Consider the following 21,287-nt stretch of genomic DNA (forward strand, 5'->3'; position numbering starts at 1 on the left):
TGCTTTGTTTCTCCAGGCTTTGTGCAACCCTGTCTGCAGGGTGGGACTGGGACAGGCAGAGGGGAAAATCAAGAGGAAATCAAATTGCTGTCAGTAAGCATGGAGAGTTTCTCCCTGGAGGGACTTAACAGGCAGCCAAGAGGGGAAATGGGTGGGAAATTGGGAGGAGACCTTGTCCTTCAATTTAACCATGGGATCAAAGCCCAGCTGAAGCTGGAGAGGTTCTGTCATTGATTTCTGTTTGTCTTTCTGCCTTTCCCTTCTCTGTCACTGCCCGTTCTCCTGTTATCCGCTCTAGGGATAAGCAAATACCCCACAGCAAAGCTCAGACTTCTTTGTCGAGGGTAATGCTGTGGCTTTGCAGGACAGATACTGAAGCACCTTGAGAAAGCGGAAAGATGGGAGCTTAACATAGCATGTCATTTGCCAGGGGAAGCAATGCCCTCCAGATCCTCTGCTGGGAAGTTGAGAGCTGCCCCAAAACATTCACAAGTAGAAGATGCCCTCCATGCCCTTTTAATAGCTTTCCTGGCTTGCTCAACCTCTCAAAGACTGGAGCAAGAAAATACTGTAACTGATGGAGATTGGCCACGGGAAATCTATCAAAATTATGTCCAAATTGCTTTTGGGAGCAACATTGCAACTGCCCGAGGAAGGAGAACATGTTCAACCAGACCTGTTCAGACTAGACTGTAACTTCCTTCGCATCCCTCAGAAGGTTCACAGACTCTTCAGAAGAGCCACCATGTTCTGCTGACCTCTGGGAGGCTTTGCCGTGTACTGCAGCTCCCGAGCGAAGTTTGTACACCGAAGATGTGTGTGACATGGACGCCCTCTAAAGGAAAGAGCTGAGAGAACTCGATTAAGTCCCACACAGGTGAAATTGCAGAGATTTAGGGGAGCATGGGCATGGGTGAGGCGATTATCATCTCTCTTCATCCAGGGTTTTTGTTCTGCCTCTAAAATATGCTTGGAAACATTATCTATGCACTGCAGCCATGAATAATTACAGCCAATCTACTGCACACTTAGCTCCTGCCTTTCTCCTGAGCTTTTAATTGTTGAGTCAGTTCACTACTTGGTACCTGGCAAAGCTTATCCATTTATTTTTTATAATAAGCAGACAGTTACTCTATGGTCCGAGCAGCTTCCACTCAAAAATCAAGATGGTGGCAAATCCCTCAGCACATCCGAGTCTAAGTCTTCTCTCCTTCCAGGATCTGAACTCTGCACAAGGGAGGATTTTAGTTGTTTTGTTTGATATTTAAAAAACCCCTTATGTCCCTTGGGAACTTAAAGGGCTAATTCTAGTTATGAGGTTTTATATATTTGCTTATTCAGAAAGTTAGAAGTAGTCAGGCAGATTGCCAGCCACATCTTCACACAGCAAAGGCCGCTGCAGTGAAGGCTGCGTTAATTACTGCCATTCTGTGTCACTGCCTGCCTCCCTGCCAGGCCGAACACCCATGCAGCAGGCTCCTGCAGGGCAGAAAGACGCTGAAGAGCTCTCATGTCCTCATGCCAGAGCATGCGACTCCCTGCAGGCTCCTTCCTCCAGGCTCCTTCCCAGCCTGCCAGGGCAGCCTGCGAGGCATTCTGCAGCTAGCAAAGGGCACAGAGGGCTGGGGAAGACCTCGTAGTCAGCCACTTACGTTGGAAGCAGCTTATTTTTAACAACACATTGGCATCTCTTTACAGCCTTCTTGCACCACTGTAAGGAAATAAAAAAAGGTGCCTCTTGCAGTCTGTTGACTTTAAGAGAGATTTTCAAGAAACAACATGGGCCATTCTGGAAAGGGCTCACGAGTCAGGTTAAATCAATGCTCTGGAAAAAAAATAAATCAGGTTCTAAAATAGGAACAAGGCCAGGAGGATCCAGGCACTAAAAATAAGCATGAAGTCATACTGCCTTTCCCTGGGAACTTGACTGCCTTGCTGCAGAAGGGCCTCCCGGAGCACAGGGCTGCCCGGTGCAGGCAGCAGCACGGGGCCGCCTTGCTGCCATCAGAGGGAATCCAGGAGCAGAGAGACACCAGGCTCGTCAGCCGCGCTTCCCTCCAGCTCATGGCGCACAGCTCTTTCGGATAACTCGAGGTGTTGCTTTCACAGACTCAGCAGTCCAGGTGGCCAGGTCAGAAAACAGATGAGATGGCCGCATCACACAACACCAACGCTGAAAGCGCACTCTTGCTATTGCTGTGCAGAACCAGGAAACCTTCCACGAGCACATCTTCGATTCAAATCCTCCACTTCTCAGACATTTCAGGGGTGACACTGGTTAAACACAGGGCTTTCATCTGTACTCAGACTTCTCTGCTTTCAGACTCAGATTTGCCTGCTTTCCATTTCCAGCCACTGGAGCTTTTCACCACAAGGGTGTGGATAAAGCTTTGGGGCCAGAAAGTGGCTATTAGCTATTCTTATTTTTCCTCCCCTTGGTTCTGTTATTGTTCATAAGCTAAACAGGATCCTATAGATTTCATGGTACGTTTTAACAGTGAAGGATAATCATAGTACATACTAGAAACATCACAAATTCAAAGCACGGCACACACATTTACTAACTAATCTCTGACTAATCCCCAATCTCCAGCTAATTAGTCTTTTTTGAAGTGTGCCCCTTCCTACACTAGCTAATACTTGTTCAGCCTTTTGAAGCATTTAGCATGCTAAGTACAATCATGCATGTCTCCCTAGTAAACAGGGCACATGAAGAAGGAATAAATGCAATTAACAAGCAGCACAATGGTGCAAAAGTTCTGTGTATGGAGCCCAGGCCTAGCTCTGAGCTCACGTACCACCACCGAAGCTGACCCCAGCCACCTCCAGGCTTCCCTGCATTGGCTGCTGAGCCCTCAGCTGAGGTTACAGCTGCAGAAGTGGCCTCTGGAAGAGTCAACCCTCACCCTAGTGCTAAATTAAACATGCTTAGGTCTTTGTCTTTCTCTTGCCTCCACCGTAGCAGACACAGGATGGAGCAAGGGCAACGACCCTCCCCATGGCCCCTGTCAGAGGCACCCCATCACCCTCACCCACCCCCCAGACGCCCACTGTCACACTCCAGGCCCACCCCTGCACCCCGAGAGCCGGGCCCGGTGCCTCGGGCGATGCCCCGGCCATACGGAGGGCAGCGGGGCTGAACAAGGCCGGCGGGAGAGGCTGCTGCCCGCCGCTGAGGGACGGGACTACACTTCCCATCAGCCCCCGCGCCTCCCGCGAGCCTGGGCGGGCGCGCGCAGCCCGCGCCCCCCCCCCCCTCTCCGCGTTCGCTTCCGGACGACATGGCGGCTGGGCTGCGGGCGGTGAGTATGACGGGCCGCCATCGGCAGCCATCCGCGGGCACGGAGACCCCTGGGGGGCGCGGGGATAGCGGGAGAGGGTGCGGGGCACTCCTGCGCGCCGCCTCGGCTGTCTGTAAGGGTGCGGCGAGGCCTCGATGTCTGCCTGTGGGGACGTAATGGTGTGTCGTCCCCCCCCCCGCCATCCCCGGTGGGTAGAGGGAGGCAAGGCCGGTCTGCGCTGGACCCCGCAGCTCCTGCTCCTGCCAGGACGGGGCTCCAGCCCTCTCCCTGAGGGGCGTGCTCCTGGCACCGCGGCCTGCCCCGGGCGATGCTCGGCTCGCAGGTTTTGACTACGCTTGTACTGATTCTTCCCCAGCAGCGCCTGTGGGAGGGTATTTAATACAGCAGCTGGTGTGGCTCAGCCTGAGCGTTGCCATCACTACGCTATCGGGGCTTGCCTTTAAGCACCCTGCATGCAGTGAGGGTTAGGGGGCTGAGCCCGCCTTACCCAGCACATTTGACCGAGTACCCAGGCAGAAGGAGGCCTGCGAGCAGGCTGTACTCACCACGGGTCGTTGCTGCCCGGTGAGGAGTCGGCTGACCACAGGGTCAAGAAAAGGCTTGAGCTCTTGGGATGGCTCTGCATGGCCCAGGTGTGGCTGCTCCAGAAGCTGAGCTAGTGATGATAAAGTTATCCCTGTCTGAAATTAATCTTTCCTCTGTGGAAGCACGATTCTGAGGCTCAGCATTAAAGATGCAAAGGTAAAAAGAACCATCTGTTTCATGGACTAACTCTGTCCCCTTCCTCTGTTTCAGAGCATGGCATGGTGTCAAGCAAGAATAACAACACTCACCTGCCTGGGAAGCTGATTCCTTCCCTGAACTGACAGTAAACCTGCACAATGGTGAGAAACATCAGCATCTGTCTTGTCCTAGTCTAGTTCTCTCCTGTTGCTGGGCTATGGAAGTAAGATTCATTTTGCTGTGCTAGATGATATCCTTCTATGTCCCTGGGGCTACTGGGAGAAAATATAAAAGCTCAGTGGCTTGATTAATATAATTAAGCCAATCAAGGCTGTAGCTTTGTTGCAGCTGCCACCTGAGTGTGCAGCCCTTTGCTGCCATGGAGCACAAATTGAAAGGCAACACAGAGTGAATGGGAATTTTAGTGTTGCTGGTGCCCAGTAGAGCACCTGCTTGTCAGCGTGGTCAAAGATGAGCAAGAGTAGAAGGGATTAGAAGTAGGAGGGATTGGATGACAGCTCATCATGGGGACGCTTGACACAGCTCATCTAATAACTGTATTTGTCACAGAAGTAGACTTAGTGAAAGAATAATTCTTCTGTTTGCCTACCTGGAGGCGCACTGAGACAGTTTCAAACTTGCATCAGGTTGCTGGGGGGTGGGGAGGTGCAGTTCACATGCACCAAAGGGTCATCCTGGAAAGGACACACCCTGAGGAATCCTTCCCCAGAAGGGATGTGTCTGTCTTAGATCTGCTTGAGTGCATTTCTCAACATAAACCCATAGACTGTTTACATTCTGGATGAATGGATTATTCTTGCATGCAGGGAAGGAATTGGATTAAAACGTTTCTGTATGATGATGAGGATGTCTGCTTAAAATGGCTAAAAAGGGTCTAATCTACCAAAGTTTCAGGGCTGGTGGGGTTTTTTTCCTAAGCAAGGATTTAAATAGCATCCACCTCCCAAAGTTTCTTGTCTCCAAGTGAGACAACTCACTGGCAGACATGCCACTTCATCTCTGAGGGACAGGTTTCTGCTCTGCTAAGTTTGTGAGACAAAAATTGCCTCTCTCTCAATGGCAAACTTCTCTCCAGTTCTTGCTCTGTGATCCAGTGCTGTTTTTTGTCAGAAGGGGTGGAGAAGAAATGAGTGAAGGAAAAACTTTATTTGAAGTATTGTTGCTAATGGTGTTCAATGCAACTTGTATTTAGGAGGAAATATTCCTGCAGAACCCTGGGGCTGTACCTTCTCCCAAAGTCAGCTTTGGCAAAAGGGCAGCTGCTAAGTTGGGCATCAGGCTGGTAAGAGAATGCTTCATTATTGCATGCTGCTCCTTCTGAATTTATTAATTGGATGTCAGATCTGTAGGCAGCATGACTCATCTGCTGAGCAGAATACCTAGTCTTTGAACACTTACCAGGAAAAATACTAGTCATCAGGAAGAACAGTGGTCATCAGCATGTCAGTGTCTGGGTGTCTTTGCTGTATGTAATTTTGTAGAACTTGAGCAGTTTATATAGCCAAGGGCAGGAGAGAAACCAAGCCTGTGATGTGCTGTTATCCCTGTCTGACAACTCAGCTGTGAGGGAGAAACAACTGTCCACTGAGGCTTATGTATTCCCCCGTAGCAGGTCTCCTGCCCTCGCGATGTGCGACTGCAGCACAAGCGCTGCCCCATAGGCATGGGCTGTTGAGCAGCCAGCTGTCTGGAGCTCAGATACAGCAAGGTACAGGGAGTATCAGCACTGGCTGCTGTTGTCATAGCACAGTTTAGATCCACGAAGAGCTTTTAAGTTGCTTATCCAAACAGTGAGGCACAGCGGCAGGTTGAAGAGCAAATAAAAGAAAGGCGTTTTTATCTTGCCTGATGTACAGTCACTGAATACACATGCTGTAACAGCACTTTGTCTCTCAGTAGCTGACAGCTGCATTCGGCTAAATAATTTCATGCTTTATTTAACAGAATTTGTATTTGTTTGCAGAAGATCAATAACATTCACTGACAGGCTGAACCAACAGACTTGATGACAGTGGACTTCCTTAAATTAAGGTTGGTATGTAAAGAGAAGGGAATGTACAAGCCAGCAGTCAGATTGGGTGCTTTGTCAGTACAGCTGTGTTCCAAGCCAGACCAGGCGCTGGGAAGAGCACGTGGGGCTTTTGGCTTCCAGGGAGTAAGGGGAAAAAGTGAAGAGGCAGCCTGGTGATAAATAGGAAAAGTCGAAGCTATTTGGTGATTTGGGAACAGAGAGGGGCAGGAATTGTTTCAGAACAGACTTGTTTAGGAAAGTTGTTACAGCATTGCTTTGTGGTGTCTCCCAGCTCTAGAAGGAAGATTGGAGCAGGTCTCACAAATGGCTGCTGCTGGGTGTAAAATGGCCACCTGTGCGTAGCCTCAGGCTCCTCTTCGCTGCTTGGTGGTTGCTGCAACCACTTCATTGGTAAGTTCCCAGTAAAGCCAAAGAGGATTTGGGTACTAGTGCCATTGGCTTGGGGGGGAGCAAGTTTTTGTCTCCTGAGACCTGTACTCTTGATTAAATAGTGCACATCAGGAACTTTTCAGCTGGCAGTTGCTTTGCTCTGACACTGTCTTTTTTCCCACTAGGACCTGATCTACAGGAGGAAGAAGTGGTTCCCTACTGTCTTCTGTTCCAGAATAAAATAAGTTATGGAAAAATCTTGGGAGTTTAAGTTGGTTTTTATTTGTTTGTTTTTAAAGGTTATCTGCTTGAACAGAAATGGGTTTGAGCAGGTAGAAAGGATTTTGGGTTAAAACGCTTCCTGAAATTCAAGTAGTTGTGAGCTTACCCTTCATAGCAAAACCTGCTCCTCCCTGATACCTAAAGACTTCAGTGTCTGCAGACGCTGAAAGTTGAAGAAAAGCAATCTGTGGTAACTGTGACAAAACTGCTTACAGCTAAGCTAGCCTTGGTGACAGAAATGGTTCTTGTGGTCTGCTTGGAAGCGCAAAGATAAGGGAGATGTGAGAGGCAGTGGTACAGCCATGGGTTCTTTGTCTGGTAAGCCCTTAGAGTGGAGTGTGTTTAACTCCAGGGCCAGGCTACACCCTTGGCTAGAAATCTTCCCTTTTCGCAATGGGAAAGGAGGGTGTGCGTTGTAGTTCCTGACCTGCACAAACAGCTCTGCCCAGGAGCTGGATGGGATCCCTGGCAGGATGCTGTGCTTGTTTTTAAAAACCTGTTTGTTTTGCCCTGTGCGTTGAGGTGCTGCTGATCCCCATGTTACCTGTGCAGGCCGTGCTGAGGCTCAGCCAGAGCTGGTTCAAGGAGGTTTTGGTGCCGTCTTGGTCAGGAGATGCGAGGATCAGGTTTGTTCTTGTCATGAAAGAGGTTTTGCTGAGTGCTTGGAATAAAAAAACAGGCCTAACAGGCTGCCTTGGTACCATTGTAAGGTGGCTTCAATGTGAACAAAGGTTAATTTGAGACCTGGGAACACAAGATAGGCTCCAAGCTAGAGATTACATCAGAAACGGGTTTACAGCCTAGTCTTCTGTAATGCTCATTTGAACTGGCTGAAAGCAGCCTGCCCTGAGCTTGAGGGGGTCTGGAGGTTCCCTGGCTCACGTCCAGGCTCCCTCTCACCATCTCTGCAGTAGATCACTCCTCCCCAGCTGACGTACGGGGAGTAGCATCCCAAAGTGGAAACACTGCACTCAGAGTTGCTCCCGCAGATCTGGGCACCAGGCATAACCCCGCTCCCGTCCCTGCCTTTGTGGCCATTCTCCGGTTGAAGGTAGGGGGTCTCGCCCCCACACCATTTGCCAAAACAACAGAAACGGGCATAAAACCTCCACTCATTCAACATGTATTTATACAAAGTGGGAAAGTGCCTTGGGTTACACCACTGCCGTGCCGTATTGCCCCTCTGGCCACCACCAGCTGGAGCGGCCTCCCCAGCGGGTCTTCCTCAGTAGTGCTGCTTACATGGGATGGCTGAACAGTTAAGACCTTCACCTCCCTCAGGGGTTTCTTGGGAGGAAAAAAAAAAAATAAAAATTAAGCTAGCAAGTTCCCTAACCCACCTGGCATGGGGCTTCCCTCTCAAAGCACTTGAGGGCACCAGGTGCAAGAAAACCCCACCAAACCCAGTACCACACACGTGGGCTGTAGGCCAGCTCTCATCTCCAGGCTGCTCTGAGGCAAGCCATGGTTCTGCTGTCCCAGCTGAGCTATGGTATCCCTTCTCTTAGCTGATGGCTTTGAAGACCCGTCCTTGTCTGAAAACACCATGACCTAGAGAAGGGGGAAATAACAGGGCACACTGTGTGTCTGTCACAGGAGAGAGCAGCCGAGCCGCTGGCTTTTCCACAGATCGTGGAGGCAAACAGATCCTTCTGGAAAGCGGCACACGTTGACCCAGAGCTGTCTTTCTGCAGTCCGGGAGGGAGGTGTTCTCGAAACACACCACCTTCCTGTCACCTGGATGATCTAGTCTCCATCCTTCCAGTCCAAGGATTCATCACACCTGTTATGGTCCCACCACGGTGACGACCACTGGAGCTGGGGTGCAATGGCAAGGTGAAGGGTGTCTTCCATCCAGAGGCTGCCACACGTACACATCTCCAGCATACTCTTCCAGTATCACCCTATCCCTTCTGTGCTTCCCAGCCCTGTTCGCAGGGCTGGGAGCTCACAGCCACATGCTGTGGAGCTTCTTGGTGCGCCAAAGGCCACATTCAATCTTGCTGAACCGTGTAACAAGTTGCCAGAGATTCCCGAGGAAACGCAGCATTTCTCTATACCAGCTTCAGCTGGCCCCTTACCACCACCACCACCACCAGCTGCGGTGTGGAGGGGCTGCTCCTTGGGCTGGCTGGCCAGCTGGGGAGAGCCCTCAGGAGGGAGAAGGTGGCCTTGGGGAAAGAGGAGAAGCTGCCACGGGAGTCCTTGGACTTGCCCCCGTGGGCCACCACCTGGCCTCACCGCTGGTAGAGAGTCATGATCCCTGCTCGGTGCAGGCTCCTCCACAGCGCCGCCTCCAGCATCATGTCATGGTTAGCATAGAACACCAGCGGTTTCTTCTCCAGCTCGTAGTAGTGGTCTGAGAACTGCTCGTAGTTGGCGGTGATGAACCCATAGGCACTGACCTGCAGGGAGAGAGGCGGGACGGATGGGTGAAGAATGGCGTTAGGGCTCAGCCCAAGATACTCCATGCACCACCACCCAACCTCTGGGAACAGGGGGTGGCCACCAGCACACGCTGGTCCCCACCCACACTGGTCCCCACTAGTCACAAGCCCCCAGCAACCAAAGGAGGGGTCCCCTGGTCCCGGGGGGAAGGTGGCCCCATGGCCTCTTACCTGGTCGCAGGTGTGGAGTGCGGTGAGGAGCATGAGGGCACCGGTGCTGGGCATGTAGAGCGAGCCGTACTGCGTGTTCAGGAGCTCCGACCGCAGGAACCTGCCGGCGGATGTGGTGGGTCAGGGGGGCTCACTGCCGGCACGGCACCGCAGCCCCCAGCACCAGACCCAGCAGCACCCAGTGCCTGTCCAGCCCCCACCGTGCACTTGGTGATGCCGGTGCCTGGTCAGGCAGGAGCACCGAGTGAAACACAGCGCTCGTCTGGATTCTCTGAGGGCTACTGCTAAGGTTCAGCTCCTTTGCCGCAGGTTGCTGAAAGGCACCTCCCTGCTGTTTGAAATCACCCCAACCCAGGCGCCTGCTTTCATGAAAGGTAGGAGAAGACAATCCCTTTGGGCCCTACCTCTGCTCCTGTTAGACCAGGTCAAAATTTGATTTATTTTGGGAGATGGGAGGCAAGGTGAGCACAGTCAGGCTCCCTGCCAGAAGGGGTCCTGAGCTGTGCTGCAGTGAATGGGAATGGCGGGGAACAAATCTCTCCACTTTATCTGCGGAGAGCAGGACAGCAGTGGTTCCAGTGCCTGGGGAGGGCTGGAACTGTGCTTTGATGCTGGGCAGCCACTGGTCTGTACTGGAGAGAGCAGCGGTGGGAGGCAGGTGGTCTGAGCCCAGCCTGGAGCAGAGCTGGGCAGCAGCCGCGGTCCTCGTCATCCTCACCTCGCTGTCAGGTACCGCAAGAAATCAGGATGCAGCAGCTTGAACTTCTCTGCAGATGCCTCTGGTCCGAAATACTTCTGTGGCCTGCAGCGGGGCGAGGAGAAGGGCAGAATGCACGTCACGGGAGTCTCGGGGTACTTGGGGTTTATCCCCCCCAGGGCCAGATGTGGGGCGAGGGCAGGCAAGTCATGCTCCTTCCAGTGCATCACCGAAGGTGCTGGGGGGATCTTGGGGGGCTACTCACTCATCCCCCTTGTCCGAGCCCTCGGGGACCGGGCTGCCCTGGATGGCCGACTTCAGCATCACGTAGTCGCGGACGTCCGAGGGGATGAAGATGTACCTCAGGTCCTGTAGCGGGGACACAGATGTGGCGCTTGGGGGGGGGTTTGGGCACTGCCCATGTCAGCGGGGTGAGGGCTGAGGGCTCCTGAGATGGGGAGAAGGTTTGGGGGACAAGCCTGGCCTCAGGGGACAATTTGGGGTCACCTCCCCAACAAACCCTTGGGTTCTCACCTTGGCCTGGGGTATCTGGGTGAAGCCATACTCCTCGTATGCAATGAGGGAGTTCTTCATGGTGTTCACCGTGAAGCCGTAGAAGGAGATCTTGGTCCCAACATCCTCCTCGAAGCCTTTGATCACGGCACCATTGAGCCTGCAGGAAAAGGGCAGGACACATGTCCAGGGCCAGCCACTCCCCAGCACCCATGGTCCCATCCTGCCCGGGACCCATCCCCACCTGAAGACGAGGTCATGATCATCAATCGCCTTGCCCTGCCGCGAGCCGTTGAGGATGCCGCCATTGCCCACCACGGCGCAGCGGACGCAGCCCCTGGGGAAGGCGTCCCTGTCGAATAGGTGCCTGTTGCCGGAGGCGTTGAGGAGCCGGAGGGTGCTGCCCACCACTGGAATGGAGCAGGATGCGGCCAGTCAGTGGGAAAAAGGTGTGCATCAGCTCACGTGAGCACGTGCACACTTAAGCGTGCAACAGCACGCACAGAGAAGCTTGCACAAAGCACACCCAGGAGCAGCACACAAGAAAGCTCACACCATCCTCATGCGGGAGAGGGGTCTGCAGGTGGGACGGGGGACGTCAGCCAGACCGTCCTCTCCCACGCTTGGTGTCCCCCCCCTCGCAGCCCCCCATGTACCACAGCCAGCTCCAAACAGCAGCCACCCGAGGCGGTGCGAGGCACGGGGACGTGTCCGGACATCTCCAGCCCCAGCCCTGAGGATGCTGCTGCCCACACTGGCCGTGTCCCCTCCTGACAATGTCTCCTTGCAACTGCCACCGATTTGCTCCCCTGCACCGTCCCCAGCACTTCCCAGCCCGGGGATTGAAGCCGGCGGCTGCCGGGGAGAGCAGAGAGTGGGTTTGGGGTAGGAAGGGAAACAATCTCCATCCACAACAATGGAGCGGGTTGTCCGAGCTCCTCCGGCCCCAGTTAATAATCATGCACACACTGGAGCTTTTATTCGGGGAAAATGTCACAAGATGCAACAAGTGGCGTTTGCAAAGCCGTTCCCTCTGTCCCGCGCCCCGGGAGGCAGAGTGGGGAGAGATCAAGGTCCCCGGCTCCTCTGCAGGGCTCCTCTGCCTGCCCCATGCCTTCGGTCCCTTTTGCTGGGCTCGCCCCACACCCTCCCATCGCCCCCGGCCCATCTGCTGCCATCCCCAGCCATCGGGTCCCATACCCGCGTGGGACAAGCCTTGCCAGCCGTAGGGGACGTGTCTCGTCTTCAGCCTGTCCCAGGTCTCTGGGGTGAAGTGCTGGTCCCACATCAGCACGGGGGTGTCGAAGCGGAAGATCTCCCCAAACTTGGGGTCTGCCTTTGCTCTGGCCATCACCGAGCGGAGGCAGGTGCTGGGCTGGGGGGGAGGAAGACCTCGGTTCAGTCTCCAGCCTGGGTCCACCTTCCCTCCAACATCACCCCTCGGCAGGCACCGAGGACAGGACAAACCCAGGGACAGACATGCTCCTCGTCCATCATGTGTTCTGCTGGGTCCCACGGGCAGGGCACTGCCTCGTGCCTCAGTTTCCCCAGCTGCAAAACACCCTTTGGTGCCCAGCTCTTACGCATATACACAAAAAACACCCCCATCAAACCCTTCCAGATGATGCTTCTCCTCCTCAGCTTCCCCACATAGACCTTGAACCGACAAAATCCAGCAAGGAGAGGCACCGGGGGCACTAACCGTACTGTGCTAATGATTACCTGCTTTCTGCTGGGCTTGGGCTCCTCCAGCTCTGCCGAAGGCTTGGAGGACTTCCCGCTGCACAAGGAACAAACACACAGCAGAGTTAAAGATCCACCCCTTGGGCAGAGGGCTACCAGCTCATGCTGGGACCACCGCACGCACCTTCCCCCTTACCTCTCTAAGCTGCCTTCAGGGGTCCATCTGCGGCTGCCGGCTTGGCGCGACGTCCCCGGCAGAGCCAGGACCAGCGGCTCTGGCTGCAGCAGGCTGGGAGAAGAGGCCAGCGGGGGGGGGTCAGCCAGGGAGGTGACACAGAGTCACTGCACCCCGACACCCCCCCACCCCTGAGAGCCACAGGGCAGGACCAAGTCACCTCACTCAGCCCACCTTGACCGCTGCCTGCGCCCACCCAACTCCATCCGTGTGTTTCTGCAAGCAGAGCGCCGCAGATCTGCAAAACACTGGGTTTATGCAGAAAGCAGCCGCCATCTCCTGGTGGGTTCTACCTCCAGGACCCCCACATACCAACACCCAGCCCAGGCTGCAGCCTTGGGGGGACCCTGCTGAGACCTCCCCGGCTCTTCCCACCACCCCACCCTTCCCAAGCCCAAGTAGGAGGAGGGGGACGGGGCTGGGATGAGCCAGGCAGGACAGCAAGACACATTTAGTTGCTACACTGGAGAAGCAATCGGGATCTGGAGGCTCTCGGGGTGTATGGGACCCCATTTTCCACGGGGCCGGCTGGGGCATGCCCTGATCCCCCACCAGTGCTGGGGATGGGGGCAGAGGGCTCCCTGCCCTCAGCACCTTGGGGTGCCCTGAGCCCCACGGCGGCCAGCCAGAGCAGACCCGGCCTCCGGCAGGGGTGGGGGGGGGGCACAGGGCTGGGGGCGAGCAGGGTCGCAGCCTGGCGAGCGGGAGGTGGGAGCCCACCGGAGGGGAACAGGCTCCCATTCATCCCCGCACAGAAGGGCCCTTCAGAGCCCCCCGGCGCCGCCTCCAGCCCAGCCGGCAGGTGCTCCGGCCAGAAGGGGGGTATTGTGGAGGAGACAAGGGCCCCCTTGTTACGGGATCTCTGCTTGGGAGCCTGGGGACAGGTAGAGGCAGGTGGGGAGCGGAGCTCTGCCTCCCCCCCGGCCCCCACCGGCGCGATGCTACCCGACGCAGCGGGCATTGGGTTTCCGTCCCCGCCACGGCCCCTGTCGACACCAGCAGCACCGACAGCCCTGCCTGGGAGTGGATCCAGACCCGTTTGCCACCCAAACCCCGCTCGGTGCCACCCCAGGGGTACAGCATGACATGGGGGGGACAGCCCAGCGCCCTGCCTGGGTGCTGGCACCGGGGACTGGAGCATCTCCCCAGTTGTGGACGAGCAGCCAGGGCCAAGCGCGCTTTAGTCCCAGCTCCCTCCTTGCACATTGCCAGCACCGCCAGCTCCGGGCAGGGGATGGGGAGGGCAAAGGTGTCCCTGCCACGTGGGGGGCTGGGCACTGCCAGCAGAGCTGGGCCCGTATTAAGTCGAGCCAGCGCATCTTGCGTTGACGTCCCATAGAACACCAGCTCCCCAGCAAGAGCTGCGGCCCTGCAGAGCCCCTGCCATTCACTGCACACACTCCCAACTGGGGAACAAGGTCACCCGGCTTCGCCCTGCCCTGTGGCCACGTCCTGCCCTCCTAACGCGTGCAAAGAGCCAACCTGTTGCGTACAGGAGGGCTGACACGGGGCCGGCCCCAGAGCAGGGACCGGGGTCGGGCACAGCGCTGTCCTCACCTCCCTTGAAGCCACCAGCTCAGCCCTGAGGCTTGTCCCCGGAGCACCCAAGCTGGCGGAGAAGAGGGAGGGCAAACCCCCAGGAAGGTCCACCAAGGTAGGACTGAACCATCCCAGGGAGATGCTGGAGCTGCAGCTTTCTTCAGGGCCTTTCTGGTGTTATCACTGCAAGCATCTAAATAAACCCAGCCTGACCAAACTTGCCTGTTCCCTCGGCTTGGGGACGGGAGCAGAGCTGCGCTGGCAGGGTCTGTGCACAGCAAGGCACCGGCTGGGAAAGGCCATCCACAGGCTGTACGAGACCTCGTGGTTACACTCGAGGCTGCTCTTTCAGCCCATCTCTGCCAGGAACAGGCAGCACACCCTGGTCAGAGCAAAGCCCACCCATGCAGGAGTCTTGCAGCAGCTACAAGGAGAGCTCAGCACGCTGACTCAGCTTAGCTGCAGCGAACGGCCACGGGATCCCACAGAGCTCACCCTCAACAAGCTGCCCCAGCCCTGCTTGGTTCCTCCATCTCACAACGTGGGAGATCCACAGCCCACGTGCCTCGCGAACAGGAGCTTATTGACATTACCAGCACCCGAACGACGGACCAGGGACTGAAGAAACCTCCCTGCCCCAGAGCCAGCTCCTGCAAAGCACTGAACCCCCTGCAGCAGCAAACTCCCTGCACGCAAAGCCCCTGGTTTGGTCACTCACCCTTTTTCTGGCCGCAGAGGCGCAGCCCACCACCGAACCCCAAGAGCTGTTCCCCTCACACACCACGTCCAGGCTCGTGCTGCCCCAGAGCTGCACCCAAACAGCCTCCCCAGCCCTTCCCCATCAGGCTCACAAGCCCCAGCTGCACATCCCTGCCCACCCAGCCCTCCAAGCTCCCCCACTCTTGTTTCTTGGTGCAAATCCTTCCCTTCCCCCTCCCTGGCTCATCCCCGCACCTGCAGGACAAGGCAAAGACCCGGGCACCGGCAGCGGGAGGATGCTGTGGTACTTTCTGAAGTGCCGGGGATGCTGCGGGAGTGCCCAGGGCAGCGCCGGGGCTCAGACCCAGCTGAGCTCAGGCTGGCTGGAGGGAGGTGGGCGCAGGTCAGCCCGGCGGGTTGCAGGATGGCACTCACTCATCGCTTCTTCCAGGACTTGCGCTGACCCGATAAATCCAATCCCTGTGTCAGCACCTCCTGGCACTCGCATCCCAGCTGTTGGTGCTGGAGCCATCTCCCCAGCATCGCGGCAGCTGTCCTGCCCGTGGCTGCGGCCCAAACCCTGCCCTGGCTGGGCCCCCCCGCCAGACAGCAGCTCAGCGGCACATCGGGGAGCCAAATGCTTTGACGTCATCCACCAGGATGTGGCGAAGCACCTCGTGATGCTTGGTTGACTCAGAAGATGACAACCCTCCCCTGGACCAGCTGATGCACAATGAGGCTCTGGGGAAGGAGTGGCCCGTGGCTGCCTGGGCACCAGCTGACACAGCGGAGCTAGCCAAGCCTGGGTACGCTCCCTCACCATCGTGGCATTCACAAATATGACGTCTCTGGTCCATGGCCACCCCCCCCCGTTTCCGGAAGATAACACCGCGTATGAGTGTTGTGAGCACACAGTCTGGCCTTATCTTAAGCAAACGCTCCCAGGGCCCCGCAGAGCCATTTGAGGGAGCCGAAGCAGCAACGTGAGCACGCTCTCAGAGGGCGTTTGCTCCATCCCACCACGAAGGGCTGAGCTCCAGAAAGCATCTTCCCCCAGTGCCGAGCCAGAGCGGCACGGTGAGGCTGGCCAGAGCTCCGCGTTCATCCCGTCTGCCCTAATAATACAGCCACAAGCGGTCCCGGCAGCTCGCCGGCAGGGTTTCAGAGATGGCCGGGCAGGGAGCGGGATGGGGCTGTGCCCAGCCAAACCTGGGCGCTCCAGGGATCTGGCTCCCTGCAGCCCACTGACCGCAGGGTGTCTGGCTCTCTGCAGGCACGGGGCATTTCACCCATCTCTGTAGGGTCCTCACCGCTGCCACCAGCTTTGCACTGAACGGGAGGGGGGCTCGGCATCGCCACGGGTATCTGGAGCAGCCAGCATCAGCCACAGGTGTCAGCTTCCTCCCAACCCCCTTCATCCCTCCGTAAATCTGCATGGAGACTCTGCTCACACAAAGCTCTCTGCCGAAACGTGGCCGCCTGCACCAACACGTGAGCGCCCCTGACCCTCCCTTTCTGCCCCAGTGGCAGGCAGAGCAGGCAGCGTGCGCTCTGCGATGGCACGTCAGCCGTGCGAAACACCGGCTGTCCCGGTTTCACCTCCGGACTCAGCCCCGCATCCGACAGCAGGGCAGCGCCGATTCCTCTGGGTGCACGGCTCAGGCTGGACAAGCAGCGGTCATGGGGGCAGCACGGTTGTAAACACAGGGAATTGGAGCGAACAGGACTCGCTCTGGTTTGGCTCTAGCTTTAGCGGTTGGCTTAAAGGCAAGAGGAAAACCCCAGGAGAGGTCTGGAGCTCAGGCCAGCTCCCCGTTACCTCACCCTGGGGCTCCCCTCCTCTCTGGGGCTGGACGAGCTGACCGTCGGTCGTGGGGCAGGGGCCGGGGCTGGCTCTGCGGCAGAGGGAGCCGGTGCTGGGACAAGTCCAGGCAGGGTTAGGCAATGGCTGAGTTACCTGCAGTGTGCCATGTGGCGGGGGGAACCCGCTCCTGGCTCCCATCTCATGGGTCTCCTCCACACCCTGCTCCCAGGATGGACCAGGAGCTCACGGCTGGTTTCCATTCCCTGCACCAGCACAGTCCCTGGGCACGTTCTGCTGCCCTTGTGGGCCTCAGTTTCCCCTCTCATGGACATGAAGCTCTTTGCAGGAAGCTGCTCCACACCGCAGCCACAACCTGCCCTGAGCACCGCGGTACGAGCTAACGCTGCTGCCGCCGGCACCGCTGCTCACCCAGCACGGCCAAGGGTGGATGGGAACAACTGACCTCTGCCTGGGCTGCTGGGGACACCTCTGCTCTGCCAGCCTGGCAGGAGAGGGGATGTCCACCCTGGGCAAGGAAAGCCCCCTGCTCCCAGCGGGGAAAGAGAGAGCGTCTGCACCCCAGGGCAGCCCAGCCAGCTGCACCCCCAGCAACTCCCAGCACAAATCTGCCTGCGCTCAGCTCACCCCGTGCAGGACCGGCTCTGGTCCCCACAGCATCCTCCGCTCCCAGGCAGCACTGAGGCAGCTGGGCTCTGTTGCACGGACAGCACCCAAGAGCACCCATCATGGAGGCGAGGGACACCCGTAGCGCTCTCTTGGCACGTTACCCCATGCTCGCAGGAGAGGAGGGCGGCTGGTCCTGCAGGCCAAGTGCTGTGCAGGCTCCCTCACACCCCGCCTGCTCCCCTGCGCTCCCCGGGGGACCCCAGCACCCTCGCCTGTCTGGCACCGGGGAGGTTCGGGAAGGGGCCTGGGGGAGGTGGAGGGTGCAGGCATGGCAGACGTGACTGCCAAGGGGGACATGCAAATTGCTGGATTTGGGAAATGCTGCAGCCCCTGGGAGTTGGGAAGTGGGGGGGGCAGTCCCAGGGATCCGAGCAGGCTGCGGGCAGCCATGCCCTCCTCTGTAGCTGGGGGGATCAGAGTGGTTCCGCGGGGGCCAAACTCCCCCCCGGGGCAATCAGCCAGCTCCAGTCCTGTATCATCCCGGCGGGGACACGCAGGGCTCACCGAGTCCGGCCGGCTGCTGAACAGGGTCTGATCCTGCCGGGGGCTGAGCACCCTCAGCTGTCCCCAGCCCCAGCAATGGTTTATTTGCACGTTGATGGGCTGAACCCATGCGGGGACCCCTGCACCCCCCCCCCACGGCCCTGGGCTCCCGCTCCGGGCACCCCTGGGCTCAGCTGCAGGCAGGACCCAGCACCCAGCACACCTCGGGGGGGGGGGGGGGGGGGCGCAGAGCCTACTGCACGCATGTTTCTCAAACCACCCCACAACCAGGGGCGCGGCTGGGACCACGCGCACTAAAGGGACCAGCACCCCAATTCCCCCTCCCCTTCCCAGCCTACCTCGTGCTGGATCTGCACATCCCTGCCCCCCACCCCCCCGACCCCCTTACCTGGCCATGATCCGCTGGCCGGTGGGCGACTCCACCGTAGCGTAGTAGTGACCGTAGAGGAGCAGGGAGGACGTTAAACCCGCCAGGAGCAAAAGGCAGAGCCGTTTCCAGTGCGGGGACCCCATCCCAGGCACTTCAGCCGCTGGAGCGGTGCAGGCAAGCGGGAGCGTGGGAGCCAGCGCTGCCTGCACCGGGCACGCCGCCGTCCCGCCAGTGCCGGAGAGGGGCCCGGCAAACTTCCCGGTCCCTCTCCCAACCCGGTGGGTATGGACACCGCTCCGGCCTGCCCCGGGTGCCCAGCTGCACCTTGGAGCAGGCTGGGATGTTCCTCCGGAGCGGCGGGAGGGAGGGTGTGAGCTGGAGGGAGGAGGCACCGGGCTGACTGGTTCAGACTTGCTGAGAAAAAAAGCACTTTTGAGCTGCTTTTTCTTTGAGCTGGGGATTAAACATTTACTCAAACCAGCAGGGAAATGAGCTTTTCTTTGCTTTCTTTTTTTTTTTTTTGACTCCTTTTCATGCCACCCACCTACAGCTCACAAAGCACGGAGGATCCCCTTTTCTGTAACTTTCTTGTTCAGCTCAAACACGCGCTCTCCCCGCCGGCTGCTTCGCCGCCAGCAGCGAGCACGGCCCACGCCAACACCCGTGACCCCGTGGGGTCGGAGCCGGCTGCTGTTTATTACAAATTTATCAGAAAATCCAGGCTCCGAAGTGAAGCCGGGCTCCAGCCCTGGGGTCCCCGACGGCAGCACCGCGGCACGTACCCGCACCGAGCCGCTCGCAGGCAAACCTGCCGCCACGGGAGCAAATCTGGTGCAAAAGTGGAGAAAGGGGGGGGACACACGCTGCCGGGGTGCTGCCCCCCGGTCCCTGCCCGCTTTCTGGCCGAACAATTCCCCCACAACGTGGTTGTGCAGCAAACAAAACCGTTCAGGGCTTTGTGCCGAGTTCAACGAATAGTTTGGGCTGGGGGAAAGGAAAAATGGGTTTGGGGGGCTTGGGGGGAAATCCAAATGAAGCATTTTGACGTTTTCAGAAGGGAAGTGCTTTAGTTTCTTTCTTGAAAGAGTATTTTGACATTACTTTAGTTAAACTCATCTGAACAAAGAAAACAGCCCTGTGAATGAAAGGCTATGCATACCAAAACGTTTGTTACAGCAGGGGAAGGGACTCAGTAGGGAAAACAAGCTTTTTCAGTTGATCTGCAGGGATCTGGGGGGGCTTGGATGTTTAGGAAGCCACCGGACTCAGGGAGCAGCAGCACGGTGAGCCCTGCTCCACCCAAACCCTCAGCCCTGCGCCCACGGCTCCCCCAGCACCCACAACACATTGCCCCAGGGTGTCACCCACCTCCAGCCCCTCCCCAAGCACCGGCTGTTGTTATTCAGACCCAGAAACCCGGGGCCAAGCCCCATCCCTGCTCCCCAGTCGCACCCGTGCACCCCCAGGCTGGCGTATTCCCGGCTGCATTTTCCCCCACCACTTCTTACCCCCCAGATCCAACCACCCCCCACTTCCATTCCAGCCGCGTTTCCAATGACGCTGCTCATTCAACGGAATATAAACGCAAAAATAATTTCATATGAGTTTGCTTCAGTCTCCATTTGCTTGCAATTACTCCAAGTCCTCCAGATGCCGGCGTTGGTCCTCTGGGAATTTTGGCTGCGCGGGGATGGCGCCGTGCCGGCATCCACAAAGCGCCCAGGTCCCGTCGGTGGCGATGTCCTGGTGCAAACACGGGAGCAGGTCTGTGACACGGGGCTGGCAGTGGTGGCCTCGTCCGACTGGGAGAGTGGACGTTGGACCTGGGTCACTACAAGGGGATGGCGGCCGGGCTGATTTTAAAGAAAATGGACAGGGAACAAGCCCGGCTGTTGCGCAGGGGCTGGGGAGCTGCGGCAGGCAGGCTTAGCCGGGCACGGGACGTCTCGGGGAAGGAGAGAGCAGGCAAGAAGCAGGAAGGCCAGGACAGACCATCGCTGCTTGGACAATGTCGTGTCTAAAGCCCAGCTGGAGCTAAAACTACAGAAGGAAAGGCAGGGAGTTAAAACTACAAAGGGCGGGCAGGAACAGGGAGTTAACGCGTACCCCAGCAGCAAAGGGCAGCTCAGAGAAATGGGGTGCACCGATGGAAGAATTTGAGGCTGTTTGCCTCTATCAGTAAAGCCTGCTCCCAGCCCCCACAACACTACCGTCGTCTAGAAGACTCAGGGCCAGCAGAGGGGGGACAAGAGTCTGGGGTGCTGCTGAAAGGTCCCCAGCCTGGAGCCTGTCCCCACCCAGTGTGACTCGGGGGGATCGCCCTTGTTTGCTCCGATGCGATGGATTCGCACCCTGCGACCCGGTGGGCGCTTCAGCTCAAGTGCTCTTGACTCTGGCCCTCTGTTAATCACAGCTAATTATTACCAAGTGTTCTAGTAGGGCCCAAGGGACACAGCAGGGCTTGGCCCTGGAGGTGGACGACCGATGGTCCGGAGCGAGTGACCTGGGCAAAGTCAGGAATTCGCCATCTGGAGGCATTTATGGCCCAATTATGCAAACGCTGGTGAGTGGCAGGTTTGGTGCGTTTGTCCAGAGGGATGGAGGAGCTGGTTTCTTCACGTCGCTCTCATCCATCCGTTTCCACGATACATGGTTTTCTACTGTTGGGTTTGGTTTTTTCAACGGGTGAAAATGAGATGCGCAGTTCTTCATCTGCTCTACTTGTTTTGTGCTACAGTGCATTTTGGCCCTTGCCCTGAAATTAAGTGATGCTTAATTTAGAAGTTAAATAAGTGTGAAAACCTTTTAGGATGATAGCTGCCAAATAAAGATTAAGAAAAGAACACAAAAGAAATTTCAATGAAAAACAGAAAGTATCATTTTTAGCCTGGGCTTTTTATTCCAGTGATTACTTCTTGGAAACAAACCCCAAGCCATCCACATGGCTAGAGAGAGGAAAAGGAAAATAAGCACATTTTGCACCAGCTGGCTGTTGGCCACGGGTTGGTGGAGGAAAGTCTTGTGGTCTTTGCTATAATGAACTGTCCAGCTGGGACGAAAAGACCTCCAAAAATCTCCTGGAGGATTTATATATCCCAATTTGTTCAAGCACAGGTCAGAGGTGTATTTAAGAAAGTGCCAAAAATCTGCTCATCGAAAACGTCCCTGAAATTCAAAGTCTGGAAGTAGGAATGCGTTGCTGTGTCAGC

The 21,287-nt window shown here is 57.0% G+C and overlaps 1 protein-coding gene, 1 long non-coding RNA gene and 1 other non-coding gene across 5 annotated transcripts in view; 2 read left to right on the forward strand and 1 right to left on the reverse strand.

Moving 5' to 3' along the window:
• LOC129214563 (uncharacterized) overlaps positions 1-6,705 on the forward strand; it is a 21,334-nt gene extending 14,629 nt beyond the window's left edge. Inside the window, exons 1-6 of one of the 2 annotated variants that reach the window (XR_008579732.1) lie at positions 155-3,302; positions 4,098-4,186; positions 5,239-5,328; positions 6,010-6,077; positions 6,350-6,468; positions 6,633-6,705. This is a non-coding gene — a long non-coding RNA (uncharacterized LOC129214563). Of the gene's footprint in view, positions 1-154; positions 3,303-4,097; positions 4,187-5,238; positions 5,329-6,009; positions 6,078-6,349; positions 6,469-6,632 lie in introns of those variants that run through there. The other variant, XR_008579733.1, reaches the window with a different exon arrangement.
• Positions 3,953-4,027, forward strand: LOC129214853 (small nucleolar RNA R38). The gene has a single exon (XR_008579832.1). It is a non-coding gene; the product is annotated as a small nucleolar RNA R38 (small nucleolar RNA).
• On the reverse strand, positions 6,705-20,467 carry ST6GALNAC2 (ST6 N-acetylgalactosaminide alpha-2,6-sialyltransferase 2). 2 transcript variants are annotated; one of them, XM_054846425.1, is made up of 11 exons: positions 18,097-20,467; positions 12,437-12,529; positions 12,280-12,337; positions 11,758-11,932; positions 10,802-10,967; positions 10,579-10,717; positions 10,310-10,413; positions 10,066-10,149; positions 9,348-9,447; positions 8,971-9,134; positions 6,705-8,016 (listed from the first exon to the last, which is right to left on the reverse strand). In XM_054846425.1, the coding sequence occupies exons 1-11, from the start codon at positions 18,219-18,221 to the stop codon at positions 8,007-8,009; spliced, it is 1,218 nt and encodes a 405-aa protein (XP_054702400.1). In that variant the 5' UTR covers positions 18,222-20,467; the 3' UTR covers positions 6,705-8,006. The 2 variants fall into 2 exon arrangements, with proteins under 2 accessions (XP_054702400.1, XP_054702401.1); XM_054846426.1 differs by having other exon boundaries at positions 6,705-9,134.
• Positions 20,468-21,287: the final 820 nt, after the last annotated feature.

This window comes from Grus americana, chromosome 18, assembly GCF_028858705.1.
Source record: "Grus americana isolate bGruAme1 chromosome 18, bGruAme1.mat, whole genome shotgun sequence".
Lineage (NCBI taxonomy): Eukaryota > Metazoa > Chordata > Aves > Gruiformes > Gruidae > Grus > Grus americana.